The sequence below is a fragment of the Sebastes umbrosus genome, chromosome 21, assembly GCF_015220745.1.
Source record: "Sebastes umbrosus isolate fSebUmb1 chromosome 21, fSebUmb1.pri, whole genome shotgun sequence".
NCBI classification, from domain to species: domain Eukaryota; kingdom Metazoa; phylum Chordata; class Actinopteri; order Perciformes; family Sebastidae; genus Sebastes; species Sebastes umbrosus.
Window position 1 is genome coordinate 11,783,641 of NC_051289.1, and position 17,941 is coordinate 11,801,581.

General features: G+C 37.2%; 2 protein-coding genes across 2 annotated transcripts in view; one reads left to right on the forward strand and one right to left on the reverse strand.

Annotated features, from left to right (window-relative positions):
- The window catches only part of crhb (corticotropin releasing hormone b), a 28,900-nt gene extending 11,360 nt beyond the window's left edge, over positions 1-17,540 (reverse strand). The window contains exon 1 of the mRNA XM_037756278.1: positions 17,447-17,540. The gene's annotated coding sequence lies outside the window, so the exon portion shown is untranslated. The remainder of the gene's footprint in view (positions 1-17,446) is intronic.
- rrs1 (ribosome biogenesis regulator 1 homolog) lies at positions 13,892-15,328 on the forward strand. The gene has a single exon (XM_037756277.1). It carries the CDS (start codon positions 13,979-13,981, stop codon positions 15,101-15,103), a length of 1,125 nt encoding a protein of 374 aa, XP_037612205.1. The 5' UTR covers positions 13,892-13,978; the 3' UTR covers positions 15,104-15,328.
- Positions 17,541-17,941: the final 401 nt, after the last annotated feature.

Sequence of the window (17,941 nt, forward strand, 5' to 3'; positions counted from 1 at the left end):
AACAATGCACACTTGCATACACTATAAAAAACCTCCAGCAGAAAGCAAGCTGAGCTAAGTATATGCAGCCATCTGCCTGAATGAGTTGTGTGATATAACACGTCGCCTCAGGGTGGAAGGACGTAGTTCAGTTTAACTTGGGTTGGCAATGACTTTCAAACAAGGCCGAATAAACAGGAGCCTAACTAACCACAAGTAGGTTGTACATAGCCCGAGGCGATTCACAAGATTACAGTCAAGATGTTGCTTTGTTGCACCCCCTCCTCCTCGCGTCTAACTGCATGTAAAGACTCACAAAATGGATCCATTATGTGCTCTAAATCAGCTGGGACACTGAATCATCAGGTTTTATTTAGGAGTACATACCGAACCTGAGAATTAGCAACACATGGTGATGTTCGTTTCCACTTCGAGGTGCTTGTTTGAGTGAATGTGTGAGCGTATGTGTGGTGTTCTCGTGACACACCTTAGGATGTTTGTATGGAAATGAAAGACCTGTTCTTTGTTTTTCCTCGGAGGATTACTGACATCATTTTAAAAGCTTTCCTCACCAATGACAAGAGCAGTAAGAGTCCCACGTTTAAAAAAAACCACCACCTCACATCTAACCTCGGAGCCCGAGCGATTGTGGACAAAATAACGGAAACTCAGAATAACACTAAGCACCTAAGAGGGGAGCAGCGTCACACTTTTGCTTTGAAAACAGATTCAAAACCTTCTTTAGATGCTGTCACAGTCTGAAACTGTGTTTATTGAATAGGAAAAAAATCCCTCTTTGAAGGATGATGGAGGAGGTGGAAATGTGCTTTGCACGCTGAGTTGCAAAACTCCCCATAAAGGTTCATTGATGTTCAGATCTTTTCATTTCCCAGGGGTGCAGGTTTTATGCTCCTTACACCAGGTTTTCCTTCTTTGTGCACAGATATTAGATAGACTGGGAAAGCGGTTTCTGAAAGGCTTCCATAGATTCAGGCTTTGTATGCTGAAGGTCACAACCTACAGTTTTCTCAAAACTTGACCTTGGTGTCACTGATTTGGAGTGACAGTTAGGCCTGTTCAATTCAGTGGTCGTATTGGAGACTGTACATTGGAGGCACTTTACCACTAGACTTTAAAGTGTCCATTTGCACCGCTCTTTTCTGATGCACTTTGTCCTCGTCGAGTGGCTGTTGTCGGGATGCCTCTTAGGTGCCTCATTGCAAATGTACGCTGACACATTCTGCTAATAGGCAATCAACATTTGAATGACTCACCTTTGCATTTGTAATGCTGTATGAATGTCATTTTTCATGCGGTGTTTCCACTTTCTGTGCACTTCTTGCGAATACCCAGGATTGGCTTTTAAATGCAAAATCAGAGAGTTTGCAGTTCAAATTAGCCTCAGCTTTAACGTTAAAATCATTACTCATTAATGTGAACGTACAGACTTTGGCATTAATTGTTCCTGATCAATTGAATTAAATGATGCCTTAACTTTAAGATCAAATGTTATTTTAGGAACCACGGGTGTTTGAGTATTCTCAACCTGAGACGCCTTGTGAAATTCTTCTAAATTGTTTCACTTACTCAAACTCGAGGGCACGGAGGGGGGAAAAAGCAGGGATTCAATTTACATATCAAAGCGAGCATACCGATGCTTCAGGGTCCCTGCATAGATGTATGTGATCCATATTATTTATAGCTCAGGAACGTCCCCTGGGATCCTGATGCTGTTCGGCATCTGTCATGCTACAAGGGAGGGTAGTTGGGTAAATGTAGCTTGCAATTAGTGACTGTTGCATCATGTCAGGCCAAAGGGTTGCGTGATGCGTGACCGACATATAATCACGGCATTGATCAGACAACTTTTTGGAGAACAAAGCAAACTGGGCTGACAGGAGTCACTTTGAGGGGGACACAGTCATGAGAGCAGGAGAAGTACTGTATATTAACATCACTGATTCTCTGCCACGACATGAATATGATCGTAGGGGTGTTTAGCATGCCGGTGACACACTGACACTCTGTTAGCGATAAGTGACAGTGGCCCTGAGGATGAGTGGAGCAAGGTGACTCCTGCCCTTTTGCTAATGAGCATCGCTGCTCTGACTCATTCAACACCATTGACTGATACAGGAGGAGTCGCTCCTATTGAATGGCGCAAGAACAAAGTCGCTAGTCCCTGGTGGACGTCCTGAAACGTCAGCTCATTCAGGGTGCAATGCTCTGCACTCACAGGGAAGAGTGCATGCAAACAGTGCAATGGCATCACCTGTTGCGGATGCAAATGGGAATCAAGTGTAAGTAAGGTCAGAAATGGACTAATGGATTGTCCATTTAGAGAGATAGAAATGGGGAATAAAAGCAAAAGCCTCATAGCCACTAGCAGAATAAATTAAATAGCTATAAGAAATGATGGTGATCTACACTGGTAGACTCAAGGGGGGAAAGGGAGCCTTCTTAGATGCCCCTATGGTAGATAAAATATGATAAAGTGCCCTCTAGGGTGGCCTTCCAGTGGAGAAAACGTGATGAAGTGCCCTCTAGTGTGGCTTTCCAATGGAGAAAATGTGATAAAGTGCCCTCTAGGGTTGCCCTCCAGTGGAGAAAACGTGATGAAGTGCTTTCTAGTGTGGCTTTCCAATGAAGAAAACGTGATGAAGTGCCCTCTAGTGTGACTTTCCAATGAAGAAAATGTGATAAAGTGCCCTCTAGTGTGGCTTTCCAATGGAGAAAATTTTATAAAGTGCCCTCTAGTGTGGCTTTCCAATGGAGAAAATTTTATAAAGTGCCCTCTAGTGTGGCTTTCCAATGAAGAACATGTGATAAAGTGCCCTCTAGTGTGGCTTTCCAATGGAGAAAACGTGATGAAGTACCCTCTAGTGTGGCTTTCCAATGGAGAAAACATGATGCAGTGCCCTCTAGGATGGCCTTCCAGTGGAGAAAATGTGATGAAGTGCCCTCTAGGGTGGCCTTAAATGGAGAAAAACATGATGCAGTGCCATATAGACTGCCCTACATGCTAGAAAAACTTCTGCGCACTTGTGGCCTTTTTATTTTTTTTCGCCCCTGCCCGACAGACAACCTGAGTCCACCACTGGTGAGCTACAAAAGAAGCCAAAACACAAGTTAATTTTGAAACTTGACCCCTCTGTCACTGATTTGGAATAATCCATCACATCCTGTCTTGCATCTCCGACTCAACACTTTCCAGTTCTGGCCACAGGTGATTAAGAGTTTTTGAAGTTCAACAGACAGATAAAAGATCCGTATGGTTCTACAAAATCCCTCTTGAAACTTCAGCAGTGCATGACTCTCAGCCCACAGCACTTCCACGGTGTCCTCAGTGGATCCCTGAAATGGCCAATGTGACACTTGTCAGAAAACGTATTTAGTTTGAAACAATTTCTTTCTGTTTCGTTTTTTTTTTCTTTGCTTCTTACATTCCCCATGGTCCATTGCCATCAAATCAGTCGCCGTCAAGTTGAGTAGCACTTAGTGGCTAAAAGCCCTCTTTGATAAAGCATGTGAAGGGTACGTTATCAGGGTGGCTTGCTTTCCTTTTATTAGTCACATTTTCAAACAGACTGACCAGCATTAAAAAAAAAAGTGCTATATGGGACATATACATCCTGTTCAGCTGATAATACCTATAATAAGCATGTTTTTCCCAAAATAATGTCTCACCAAATTCTACATCCTTCCTGCAGTGAACAATGCCCCAGAGGAATTAGTGGCTGTCTGCATTCATTAAGCTCAGTATCAGTCTAATTATGCGCCAATGTGCACCTACGGACTAATTAACGGGGGATCAATAAGGGCCCCGGATGCCCCTCACGTATAGGGGCCCGCCGCTCAGCCCCCTCATTATTGGAGCTGCACAGAAGCTTCAAAGAGGATTTCTCAGGCTCTACCCGAGGCGCTGGATGACATGTTAGGCTGCACAGGTTTGGCAAAAGTTGGTGTTTCTGCTCTTCTCTCTCTCTCTTTTTCAGTGTGTATGTCTCATATCTGTCTGTTATTCATGAAGCTACCGCCGTTACTGTCACCTTGGCTTAGCTTAGCACAAAGACTGGAAACGGGAGAACAGCTAACAAGGCTCTGTGTCTGTCCCTCTAACACACCTTATAGGCCATCTCTTTTCTTTAATTAGTTTGTAAGTGTACAAACAACACTTTGGTTTTACAGGAGTGTAAGCACCATAGATGTGGGTCAGTAGGGGCCTACTATGCCTAATACATTGTAAAAGTGAAAGTGAAGCTTAAAGGCATCACGTTCTAACACGTAAAACTGAATGAAACGTTACCTTTTGAACACAAACAAAACAAGGTTTAGGTAACAAAACTACAACAAGGTTAAGGTAACAAAACTACAACAAGGTTTAGGTAACAAAACTACAACAAGGTTAAGGTAACAAAACTACAACAAGGTTTAGGTAACAAAACTACAACAAGGTTAAGGTAACAAAACTACAACAAGGTTTAGGTAACAAACTACAACAAGGTTTAGGTAACAAAACTACAACAAGGTTTAGGTAACAAAACTACAACAAGGTTAAGGTAACAAAACTACAACAAGGTTTAGGTAACAAAACTACAACAAGGTTTAGGTAACAAAACTACAACAAGGTTAAGGTAACAAAACTACAACAAGGTTTAGGTAACAAAACTACAACAAGGTTAAGGTAACAAAACTACAACAAGGTTTAGGTAACAAAACTACAACAAGGTTAAGGTAACAAAACTACAACTTCTTTAGGCAACAAAACTACAACAAGGTTTAGGTAACAAAAGAACAACTTCTTTAGGTTTAGGCAACAAAACTACAACTTGTAACAGTGTAAGCTTCATATTTAAACAAACATTTAAACAAACGAGATATAACATGTTAATTAGTTAGCTTTAGAGGTAAAGAGCCGGGCTAGCTGTTTCCCCCTGTTTCCAGTCTTTATGCTAAGCTAAGCTAACCGGCTGCTGGCAGAGAGTGATATTGATCTTCTCATCTAACTCTTGGCAAAAAAAGCAAGTGTATTTCCCAAAATGTCATAAACTATTCCTTTAAAATAGCACTACTATAGTCATACTCACAACCGACAGTTTTTAAAAAAAGGATACAAATTGATGCAGCAGAACCAGAGATTGAAATAATTATAGTATTGATTGTATAGAAATGACGGGAAGGCTGTGACCGTATAGAAACATGTGCCAGCTGTTAATGAAGGAGACACAAGATCCTTCTAAACGTTTCATCATTATTCTCACAAAGTTGCGGGGCAACTCTGGCATAGGCCCCCGGCTTAACAAGAGTACAGGGCGTACCCGATGATGTCACTGCGATAAGCCCCCACAGTGCTGCTGAATACCAAACTGAGGGACGACCTCTGTAAGTTGCCATGATATCAGGAAACTAACCAGCTCTGTCTGGTTCCAACATCCAGCATGGAGCCACTCGCACTCGCACAGACACATACGTCATACACTTTCGCTTGCATGATCGTGTACACATACACACATACACACATACATCATGGTGATGTGGTTGGAATGATATCTCAAGGACTCTCCCCTTCATGCCGTGCTGGTTCTAGGAACCCAGCCAGGTTTTGGGGAGCAGCTGAACTGTTTCACCCGCGTCACCTGGACAGAGAGGTCATGCACTTCCGGGAGACCGCAGCTGTGTTTCCTGCCAACACGTTCTCATCCCAGCTCGTCACATACTGACGCTTTTTCAGACCCCTCGGCGTCACTTTTCGGTCGCATGTAAACACGTGCTTAAGAACCCCTCTGCATCACTTTTCGGTCGCAGTAAACACGTGCTTAAATTGTGAATTAGACAAAAACACATAATTAGGTTTAGGCAACAAAACCACTTAGTTAGGTTTAGGGAAAAAAAACATGGTTGGGCTTAAAATGACTAAATTTTTAAAGTGCAAATTTGACTTGATGTTGGGAACAGTTGATTGTAACGTGAAAGTGAAACGTGACGTACAGGACACAAACAGCGGTCTTTGTTGGACCCATCCACCTCCCCCCCGCCTGCCCTGTGTGTCTCTTTTGTTCTTTAAACTACGTCACCACAGCACTGTCTCTGAGCGTTTACTGTCGCCACGGATGGGTTAACATTGTAGTTAATGGAAAGCCCCGTGCGTCTCATACCGCCGCTAAATGGTGCATTGTGCAGCGGTATCGAGCGCCGACGGTCGTGACAAAGCGTCGGTATTTGACGCACTGGAAATGAGAACGGGCTGTTCCTGCTCACCTGCAAACAGCACACTAATATGGCCTGCTGGCTCCAGAAACACAGGAATACCTTTTTCCCCTCTTTTGTCATGTTTAAATGACCTGAAATGAATACGAGAGACGCAGCAAAGCAAAGGGTGATGCCCCTTTTACCCTGCAAAAACAAACAGATGATGCAGTTTATCTTCTGGCTTGTCCTTCTCAGAGTGCGAGATGCCACGCGGAGCAGACGATAGTTTGAGAGCAGCAAGCCAGCTGGGCCAAATGGTGTCTCTGTCCCAACCACAGCAGATCAATAAAGTCCCTGACCTCAGCTGTCAGCCAACTAAACTGTGTGCGCCAGGGGACGCTCATTTCCCTTTCGCCATGGAAACAGGAAGTAGCGAATGTAATATATAAAAGTGCCTAAGCCTATCAGCTAACGGCTCAGTCATGTGGATTTTTTTGTTTTGCATGAGCAGGCTTAGGGTTAACTTGGACAGACAGTCCCTTTTATTGATTCCTTTCTGAGAAATCATGTCATGTGAAGCTATTACCCATGAAATTTACCTCAGTGGGATCTATCTTAAGTCTCCTATATACCCTGGTGATGCGTGTGACGCTTGAAAATCCTCTTCTACACACTCAGGTGCTTATTTTAGAGAAAAAGCACCTTTTGTCTGTTGTAAAACCACACAAAAATAAAGCATTTTGTTCTATGAAGGCACATAACAGAATGGTATTCCACTAAATCCTGAATAAAATGTGTAAAAAACAGCTTCTCTGTTCTCCAGCCAAGTAAGTATTTATAATTACACAACTATAAATACACAAGCAAACTGTCAGCAGCTAATCACGTCTGATTTATGCCAGGATGGTGCTGATGAGATTATTTTGCGTCCTTTTATATCTTTCCCTCCAGCGCTCTCACCTCGTCTTTGATGCTAACAGGTCAACTTTCTTTTTTGAAGGAGAAGGAAGTTTCAAGCCTCTGGCTAGTTTTTGCATGAATGAATGTCCTTTTTTTCCCCCCTGTGATTCATGGATGGCCACCAGTATTTAAAGATGACAAAAAGTGAAGCACACAGATCTTCACATGACTAACATGTTTCTCTGTGAAGAGATGCAGGATAGAGATATACTACACAAGCTTGGAAAACAGTGTGAAAAGCTTAAAATGCCATATTGTAACTGCACATGTGCATGTGTTCTATAAATAGGATACGATATGCGGCATGAATGGTCTCTGTAGTCCTTTGAATAATGCAATCCACTGATCCTGTTAGAGTTATGGCTTTGTCCCTGCTTAGTGAACCATTCACAAGTTGTATTCATTCATAAAAAATGTGCAAAGGTGCTTAAAGTCTTCATAATAAAGTGACGCTGAGGGGCGTGACAAAGCAGCCGTATGTGACGAGCTGGGATGACGACGTGGTGCTATATCGCAGTTATTTCAGGATGTCTTTCAGACTGAAGATTAGATGGCATCTGGCTTCACTTATGTGGTAGTGAGGGATGAAATAATCACTCATTTCAAATGTTTAAGGTTATCACTTCATATGTAGAGAAAGAAAGGTTTGTTTCTTTTGCATGTTCTCCCTGTGTTGAAGAGATTTGTACACCATAATACAAAGAGAACATGCAAACACTGAATCATGGGCATCATGGAAAAGGATAGTGAGGGCAAAAATGGATAACAAATTTTAGAATTAGACTTAAATAGATAGAAAGAGGAATTGATTTATTTTATTTTGTTTATCTGTCTTTATTTAACCAGATACATTTTATCTTTTACATGAGAAACTTGGCCAAAATTAATTAAAATTAACATTGAATCTAAGAGTCATAAATTAATAAATAAATAAAAATAAAGTTATTTGTAAATTATTCTAAGCCCAGTGTGTGCAGTACAACAATACAGTACTGTGTACTACAACAGTACTATAAAAATAGTAGTAAATGAAATTGGTTTGGGTTTAAGTTTCTTTACAAAACGTCAAGAACAATTCCCCTTAACAAGATATTTTATATTTCTAGTTACCAGTGGTGGAAGGGTGACTAAATGCGTTTACTCAAGTACAATTTTGAGGTACTCTAACTTTACTTGAGTATTTCCATTTTCTGCTACTTTATACTTTCAATCCACTGCATTTCACAGTGAAATGTTGTACTTTTTGCTCCGCTGCATTTCTGTTAAAGCTAATTACTTTGCAGATTCAGATTATTAATACAAGATATATAGCCAACATGATTATATATAGATTGAGTTACCCTGCAGTATATAAAGTTATACCCACCTTTACCAGCTGCAATATAAAATGTACACTTGTGCATTAATGCATCAGTGATTCAATTATTAGAATATTATCATGAAATTAACCATTCTGCAGAATGAGTACTTTCACTTTTAGGATATTAAGTAGATTTTGGTGCTAATGCTTTTGTATTTTTACGTAAGACAAACTATGAATAGATGACTTTTACTTGTAACAGAGTATTTCTACACTGTGGTATTATTACTTTTACTTCAGCTGCACTGTGAACTCAGGTGGGACTCAGACAGTTGCATAATCTCAGATTAAAACCCTCCTGTGAATCCAAAATATCAATTTTTCAGGAAATTGGAATAAAAAGAGTCTACTTTGGGCTCCTTTGGCTGAAAAGTAACAAATAAAAATATCAAAACCTGTGAGGAGGAGGGTTTTTCACATGAAAGCAGCGATATGTTATGGAGAGAACTATTTCTAAATCTTATCCTTTAAGCACATTTATGAGCTGTGGAGACACAGAGAGAGCTCCGTGGTCACAGCTCATAGAGAACTTTATCCGGCCTGTGCTGTGTATTCTCCCATAAAAGAAACACCATGGAAAAGTAATCCCGTTTGGCTGAATTCACGCCGGATCAAAAGTCAGCAAAAAGCCTTCAACACTTGTGGAGACAGTGGGTGACACGGGCAGTGACGCCAGCAGCCAACTAGTGGACTATGTTTTAAATTGGGGGGATTTGAGATGATATACATTCACGTCACAGAGGACCTTATAGCCCTCTCTAAATCACGACAGGGACTTTGGGCCACTAATTACGCATTTCCTCCTCACATTTCCAAACACAGCATCACTTGTGACCTTATCTCTGCGCCTGTCAGAGTGTTAGCATTCACATGGCAAGTGTGGCGATGAATATAATTACTGGAGCCCAAAATAATAACAGCATCGTCTTTGAGCAACCAGTCAATTGTCCTCCCCCTCCTCTATCTCCTCCTCCAAATTAGTGCAGACAAGGACAGAAATAGAGTTATTAGAGCCCTGAATCTATGGGAGAAACACATTACAGAATACATGACAGACAAGGAAGGATATTAATACTCCAGTGAACTTAATCTCTCATGAAAACACTTATAGTAATCCTATTAAGAAGTTTATCACAACTCCATAACTTTAAAATGATGTGCAGCCGGTATAGGAGTTACATCACTCTTATTTATTTCTATTTCAGCTTCATGTCTTGTTGTTTTTTAGGTATTTGAAGTGTCCCTGCACTGTCTGTAGTGTTTTGTCACTCATGTAATTTTGGTGTTTTTAAGGCCGTCCTCGACCAATGAAATTCTTAGTCGACTAATCGATTAGTTGATTTAATCAACATATCTGTAAACATGAGTTTCTCCACAAAGAATCCCACAAAAGCACCACTTTAAATCTTGTGTTTACCAGAGATGCACTCATAAGTTTCTTAGAAATAAACATGAAAGAAGCATAAAAAACGACTAATTGACTTAAGAAATCCTAACCGACCAAGACCAAAAGAACAATTAGTCGACTAATTGACTAAGATGGGGCAGCCCTAGTTATTTTCTTGAACTTATTTCATGTTCTGCAAAGGGGAGAAAAATTCACTGATATTTCAGCTATACCTTCTTAAGTTTGCAAACTGTTTATATGAAAAAGGAAAACAACATACAAACCAATCCACTGAGCACTGATAAGTATACTTATGTCTATACTATTGGGAGTTTACACTTTTTAATAGTGTGGAAATTAAAAGGGAATGTAGATCAATATATAAATGCAAAATTTGAAATTGAAAGGTCTTGACTTTGGAAACAGCTGTTTTGAAACTTGGAACATCTGCAATTCCACGACAACTGAGCAAACTCCATCTGCTGATCACGTGATAGAATCAAAAGCTGCAGAACAGCAATTAAATTGACCTCATGATAAGAATGTTTTGTTAACCAATATTAAATTAGTTGTTCATGCAATACAGAGAATTGGACTAGGCTCCTTATAATATCACAGCGTCGTGATATTGGGTAAATTCTGTATACATTCATGTATTTTTTTAAAAGGACCTTCCAAACTATTAACTTTTTCAATACAAATCATAAAAAAACTAAAATGTACAAATTACTTAAAGTCCCCCTCCATTGAAAAATATGTTTCACTTATTGTTACTTCAATAGTTTGATACTAGAAGGCTGTTTTCACATTGGGGGGGAAAGTTTATGAAATACAAAATAACACTCATCTTAAATCTCAGTTTAAGGCGTGTACATACCAGGTGATTTTGTGACATCACAACTAGTTTGAAAGCCAGTCATTGGTCCAGTATGCAACGTCCACAAATGTGACGTGGAGAGTTGAAACTCCAGAAGACATCCACTTGAAATAAATAAGACATATTTGCATGTTCTGGATTTTTCATTGAGGGAGAAGGGTAAAATGGTAAATGGACATTTATATAGCACCTTTCTAGTCTTCCAACCACTCAAAGCGCTTTACACTACATGTCAGCTTCACCCATTCACACAGATTCATACACTGATGGCAGGTGAAAGGTGTCAACCTGTCTATCAGGATCTAATTCAAATACTCATTCACACACCGATGGCACAGCCTTCAGGATCAGTATCACAAGACATAGTATATCGTAACGTGATACGTTTTTTATGTTGTAATAATGTGAAAATATCTTCCTATTATATGAAAAATCTTGTTATAACAATAAACTTCTGTTATAATGGTATACTGATCAATTTTTATTTTTCTGGCATGGAAGCAATATGCTACCATAGTTTTCTTTTTATTTTATATATATATATATATATATATATATATATATATATATATATATATATATATATATATATATTATTTTTTATATATATATATATATATATATATATATATATTCATATTTTTCTATGTAGTTTATTTTTTTACAATTTTTATTCTTATTAGTTTTTATTTATTTATTTATTGTTTTGGATTTGCAGTTTATTGTTATCTTAGACTTTATATTTCCCTAAGCATATTTTTTCTTGGATTATTTCCTTTACAACAGTTATACACAGATGCAATATCTGTTATTTTAGCTATTTTTTTTTAATCCAAGAAGACACACATATTCATATGATCCATACTGTTAACCTGATTTTGGCATTGCATATATTGTTGTTATCTTAGACTTTATATTTCCCTAAGCATCAATAAAGTTTCATCTAATCACTTTGTATTGCAATGCACAGTAATTTCCCTCAGGATAAATTAAGATTTATCTCATCACAGAACAAATCCAATGGACCAACATGGACCTCTTGTGGCTGCAGGTTGGTATTTATATTTATCAGCATCAATTCTGACCCGGAAGTACCTCAGTGTGTTTTCCCACGTGGGGTAATAATGTGAAAATATCTTGCTATTATATGAAAAATCTTGTTATAACAATAAACTTCTGTTATAATGGTATACTGATCCATTTTTCTTTTTCTGGCATGGCAGCAATATGCTACCATAGTTTTCTTTTCATTCTATATATATATTTTTCTATGTAGTTTATTTTTTTATACAATTTTATACTTATTGTATAAAAAATAAACTACATAGAAACAATATATTGATATTGTTTCTATGTAGTTTATTTTTTATACAATAAGAATAAAATTGAATAAAAAATGAAATACATAGAAAAAATATATTGCTATTTTTTCTATGTAGTTTATTTTTTATACAATTTTATTCTTAATGTATAAAAATATATTGATATTTTTTCTATGTAGTTTATTTTTTATACAATTATATTCGTATTAATTTGTATTTATTGTTGTATTAATTTTATAGCTCACTGCTTAAATAATACAATAAATAAATAAATAAAATAATAAATAATTCTTGGATTATTTCCTTTACAACAGTTATATACAGATGCAATGTGTTATTTAATAATGTGAAAATGTCTTGCTATTATATGAAAAATCTTGTTGTAACAATAAACTTCTGTTATAATGGTATACTGATCCATTTTTCTTTTTCTGGCATGGTTTTCATTTTATATATATATATATTTTTTTCATGTAGTTTATTTGTATAAAATGTTATTCTTATTGTATAAAAAATAAACTACACAGAAAAAATATCAATATATATTTGTTCTATGTTGATTATTTCTTATACAATTTTATTCTTATTGTATAAAAAATTAACTACATAGAAAAAATATATATTGATATTTTGTCTGTAGTTTTTTTTGTATAGAATTTTATTCTTATTGCATAAAAATATATTTATATTGTTTCTATGTAGTTTATTTTTTTATACAATTTTATACTTATTGTATAACAAATAAACTACATAGAAAAAATATATTGATATTGTTTCTATGTAGTTTATTTTTATACAATAAGAATAAAATTGTATAAAAAATAAAATACATAGAAAACATATTGGTATTTGTTTTCCTTTACAACAGTTATATACAGATGCAATGTCTGTTATTTAATTTTTTTTTTTAAATCCAAGAAGAGACGTTTTCTTTTCATTTTATTTATATATAAATATTGATATTTTTTCTATGTAGTTTATTTTTATTCTTATTAATTTGTATTTATTTATTTATTTTTGTATTAATTTTATAGCTCACTGCTTAAATAGTAATACAATAAATAAATTAAATAAAATAAAAATTCCTGGATTATTTCCTTTGCAACAGTTATATACAGATGCAATGTCTGTTATTCAATTATTATTTTAAAAATCCAAGAATACACGTTTTCTTTTCATTTTATATATATATATATTTTTTTTTTCTATGTAGTTTATTTTTATTCTTATTAATTTGTATTTATTTATTTATTTTTGTATTAATTGTATAGCTCACTGCTTAAATAATAATACAATAAATAAATAAAATAAAAAAAGAATTCCTGGATTATTTCCTTTGCAACAGTTATATACAGATGCAATGTCTATTATTCAATTATTATTTTAAAAATCCAAGAATACACGTTTTCTTTTCATTTTATATATATATATATATATATATATATATATATATATATATATATATATATATATATATATATTTTCTATGTAGTTTATTTTTATTCTTATTAATTTGTATTTATTTATTTATTTTTGTATTAATTTTATAGCTCACTGCTTAAATAATAATACAATAAATAAATAAAATAAAAAAAGAATTCCTGGATTATTTCCTTTGCAACAGTTAGATACAGATGCAATGTCTGTTATTCAATTATTATGTTTTGAAATCCAAGAAGACTGTACCATACTGTTAACCTGATTTTGGCATTGTATACATATTTTTTGCCTTAGACTTTATATTTCCCTAAGCATAAATAAAGTTGTACCTCATCACAGAGCAGATTAAATGGACCATCGTGGACCTCTTGTGGCTCCACGTGGTATTTATCAGCATCAACTCTGACCCGGAAGTACCTCACAGTGTGTTCCCCACGTGTTGAGCTCACACATCCAACAGCAACATGGCTTCGTGTAGTGTGGAGGAGCTGTTAGCTAAAGCCGAACAAGAAGACGCAGAGAAACTGAAGAGCATCTCCGTTCAGAAGGAGCTGGACCTGGACTTTGACATCGGCAACCTGCTGGCTTCTGACAAAAACCGCATCGAGTGGAAGAAAGGCGAGAAGAAAGAGGACTTCTTACGGGTGTTAGCTCGGGACAACACGCAGCTTCTCATCAACGAGATCTGGAAACGGCCCACTGAGAGAGTCGAGGAGGCGATAGTGACAAAACTACCTGAACAAACAACACCTTTACCCAGAACCAAGCCAGCACCGAAGCGGAAAGCTCCGACAAAATGGGAAGAGTTCGCCAAACTGAAGGGCATCCAGAAGAAGAAGAAGACCAACCTGGTGTGGGATGAAACAGCCAAAGACTGGAAGAGACGCTGGGGCTACCAAAGAGCCAAAGATGACACCAAAGAGTGGCTCATTGAGGTGCCTGTGACTGCAGATCCAAACGAGGACCAGTTTGCAAAACGTGCAAAAGCAAAGAAGGAAAGAGTGGCCAAGAATGAGTACAACCGGCTGAAGAACATCGCCAGAGCTCAGAAGGTCAAAGTGCCAGGTGTTGGGTTGACCCCCATGGCTCAGCAGAACAAAGAGGACCTCTCCAAAGCTGTGAGTGTGGCCAAAGTCTCCACAGCATCAGCTGGGAGGTTTCAGGACCGCCTGCCTAAAGAGAAACCACCTAAAAACACAGGCAAGAGGAGGAAGTTTGAGCCACTCATTGGTGACTTCTCCACTGAGAAGCACAAGCAGCTGGAGTTGTTGAAGCTGATGGGCGGCAAGGGGCCCAAGCTGGACATCACCAGGGCTGTGGACAAACAGATCAGAGAGGAGAACAGAGAGGAGGCTGCAGCCAGGTTCAAGAAGGGAGCAGGGAAGAAAGGACGCAGATCAAACATGGGTGGGAAGGGTGGGAAGGGTGGGAAAGGAGGTGGAGGTAAATTTGGAGGAGGAAAAGGAGGTAAAGCTGGAGGAGGAGGAGGAAAAGGAAAAGCTGGAGGAGGAGGAGGAGGAGGAAGAAGAAGAGAAGGTAAAGCTGGAGGAGAAGGAGGGAAGAGGAGAGGCAAACCTGGGAAGCGTTGAGGATAATCTGCTATATCTTGTTTGTGCCTTGGCATCAAAAACATCAGACTGGACTTGGAAATTGATGCAACATGAAATGACTCATCTTATGATTTTGTGACTGTGTCTTCTGTTTAAATTTGTCACCACATCTGTAAATTACCAGCATTCATGCATGGAGGTCACCTGATTTAATATGTGTAATATTAATGGTAAATACTTATAATTAAAATTTAGTAGATTGTGTTTCTGTTCCTGTCTTTTAATTAAATGCAGAATTTTTTAAAGTCACAGCCAGAGAATGAAATTATCACCTGCCACCTGCTAAGTAACAGGGTAAATGTTGGCTGTGGCAGGTAGACATTTCAGGTCACCTGCCACCATGCCACCTTATATTAAGAAATACAATTTTAAAAAGCAATTCCTAAGTTTGAAATAGTCAGGTATTAAAGTTCCATGATATATTCCATATTTATACTGTCTTGTACTAATTCAATGTTTACAATCCTAAAGCGTTCTACATAGATCTCAGAAGTGGCAGACAAAAAAAATGTAGTGGCCGGTAGAAATGTTCAGTGACCTGCCACAGCGGTAGGTGAGGAAAAAACTTGATTTCAGACCCTGGTCACAGCCGTGAAACATCTTAAAGCAGACATTTGTTTCACATTAATTTGACTTGTAATAGCAGGAAAAGCACAGGTGTAACTAATAGCGTTACACTCAATGTATTCACTGACTCTTAATCGTAGCAAACAGTATGCGATGGTCATTAAATCAAAGATTACACAGATGGCAATGTTAAAAAAAAGTGCAATGTATAAAAAAGATTTCCTTCTAAAAATAGTTTTTATTCAAGACTAACTAAATATGACATTTTGATTACTTGTATTTTCACTATAATCATCAAAAATAGAGTAAGCCAGTGCTGTAAAGTATGAAATAGTAAACTGCAGTTTACACTAGTTTTACAGAACTTTAATGCAGAACAGCATTTAGACAGTAAACTAAAGAAACGCATTGGAGTTGTGGTAAAGTAATCAGTGAACGTGTTACAATGATTCCCAGTTGGGCTGCAACTAACAATTATTTTCTGTAACGATTAATCTATTGATTATTTTTTTATAATTAGTATTTTATTGATTTTTTATATGACCATTGTCACATTTTGGTCCACAAATCAAACTCCTATATGCAAAAAAAATATTAACATAAAAAGAAAATAGATTAAAAAAAAAACATAAATTAATACGTTTAAAAAATAATATCTACAAAATCCTAGCATTCAAATAAAATGCAAAAATAAATATATAAAATAAAAAACAAATCAAATACATATTCCTACATTCAGTTGCACCATGGTCTAACCTAATTTACAAGCAATCAATTTTCAGTGCTTTACTTCAAGGTCCGTCCACATGAGCAATGTATTCCAAGTAGTCTCCCCACTTATGCCACATATTTTCTTGATTATTTTCTTGATTAATCGATAATTTGTTTGGTCTATAAGTGTTTCCCAAAGCCCAGGATGACGTCCTCAAATGTCTTGTTTTGTCCACAACTCTAAGATATTCAGTTTACTGTCATAGAGGAGTAAAGAAACCAGAAAATACTCACATTTCAGAAGCTGGAATCAGAGAATTTTTACTTATTGAACATTTTCTGAAAAGTCAGTTTTATGTATAAATGAACCTTGTAGTAGAGTCTGTTTTTGGCTAATCAGATCATTGAATAATTTAATTAAAGGCACTAGGTAGTTCATCACATTGATGCCAAAAGCTTCAGTATCAATCCAACATTGCCATAAACAGTCCTGCTCAATGATTTGCAACATTGCCCACAATGATCTAATGATCTAGGTTGCTGCAGCAGCAAACATTTGGCACAAGTTCAGACTAATGAAAGCATCATTAATGTGTGTGACAATGGTGGATGTAGCTATAATGCAATCTGATGTTCCCAAAATATCACCTGCATCTCTGCTCTCAAAGTAAAACTGTGATGCACAACAGCTTGTTTTTGTTTTTTTGGTGAATTTTATGTACATTTCTAAGAACCGCCCTGGTTTGTCTCAAGAGATAAAACCTTAAACGTGGAGGAGCTCAGCGCTCGTGTGTCTTTTCTCCTTCCTAGAAGTAAACATCAGATCGGTTTACTAAGCAGCTTAGCTGTGGTTTTTGGTTATGTAAAGGCTTTGCTTTGGCCTCGACGACTCGACTGGAGGCATCACACTGAATTAGGAGCAGTGAGAAGCCCAAATTTGCACCTTCAATACATTTGGACACCAGAAAAGCTGTTAATAACACTATTTTACTATCATTGTAGTGAGCATAGCTGGTAGTATTCATGTATGTATTCATGTGTTACCTGTCTTTAAAGAGACTCCTCTCAGATCCAAAAGGGGGTTCAGTCCAATCAAGTGTTTTTCAGGACAACTGAGGCCAAAGATTATGAGGTTAATTAGTCATCTCATCCATTTACAGGTGTTTCCACTTTCAGACCAGTGCACACAAGCTTATCCTCCTGACAGGACTTCAACATTACTTCTTGTTGACATTGATTTGCAATGAATCAGGAAAATAAAATGCACATTTTTTTCTAGTTAGATTTGTTCTAAAGTTAATAAAGTCTTCCTGCAGATAGAGATACTTACATATGTATATTTATAATGGTTGCAAGTTTGCAGCAAACATCCACTCCACAGATATATGATTGTCTGATCTCTCATGTTATTATTGATGGATGCTCTCCAACGCACCAGAGCGGGAGAGGGGAGGTGTGTGTGTGTGTGTGTGTGTGTGTGTGTGTGTGTGTGCGTGTGTGTGTGCGTGTGTGTGTGTGTGTGTGTGTGAGTGAGGAGGG

What these genes read in the sequence shown, in the direction of transcription:
- rrs1 (XM_037756277.1), top strand. Translation starts at nt 13,979, where the DNA reads ATGGCTTCGTGTAGTGTGGAGGAGCTGTTAGCTAAAGCCGAACAAGAA.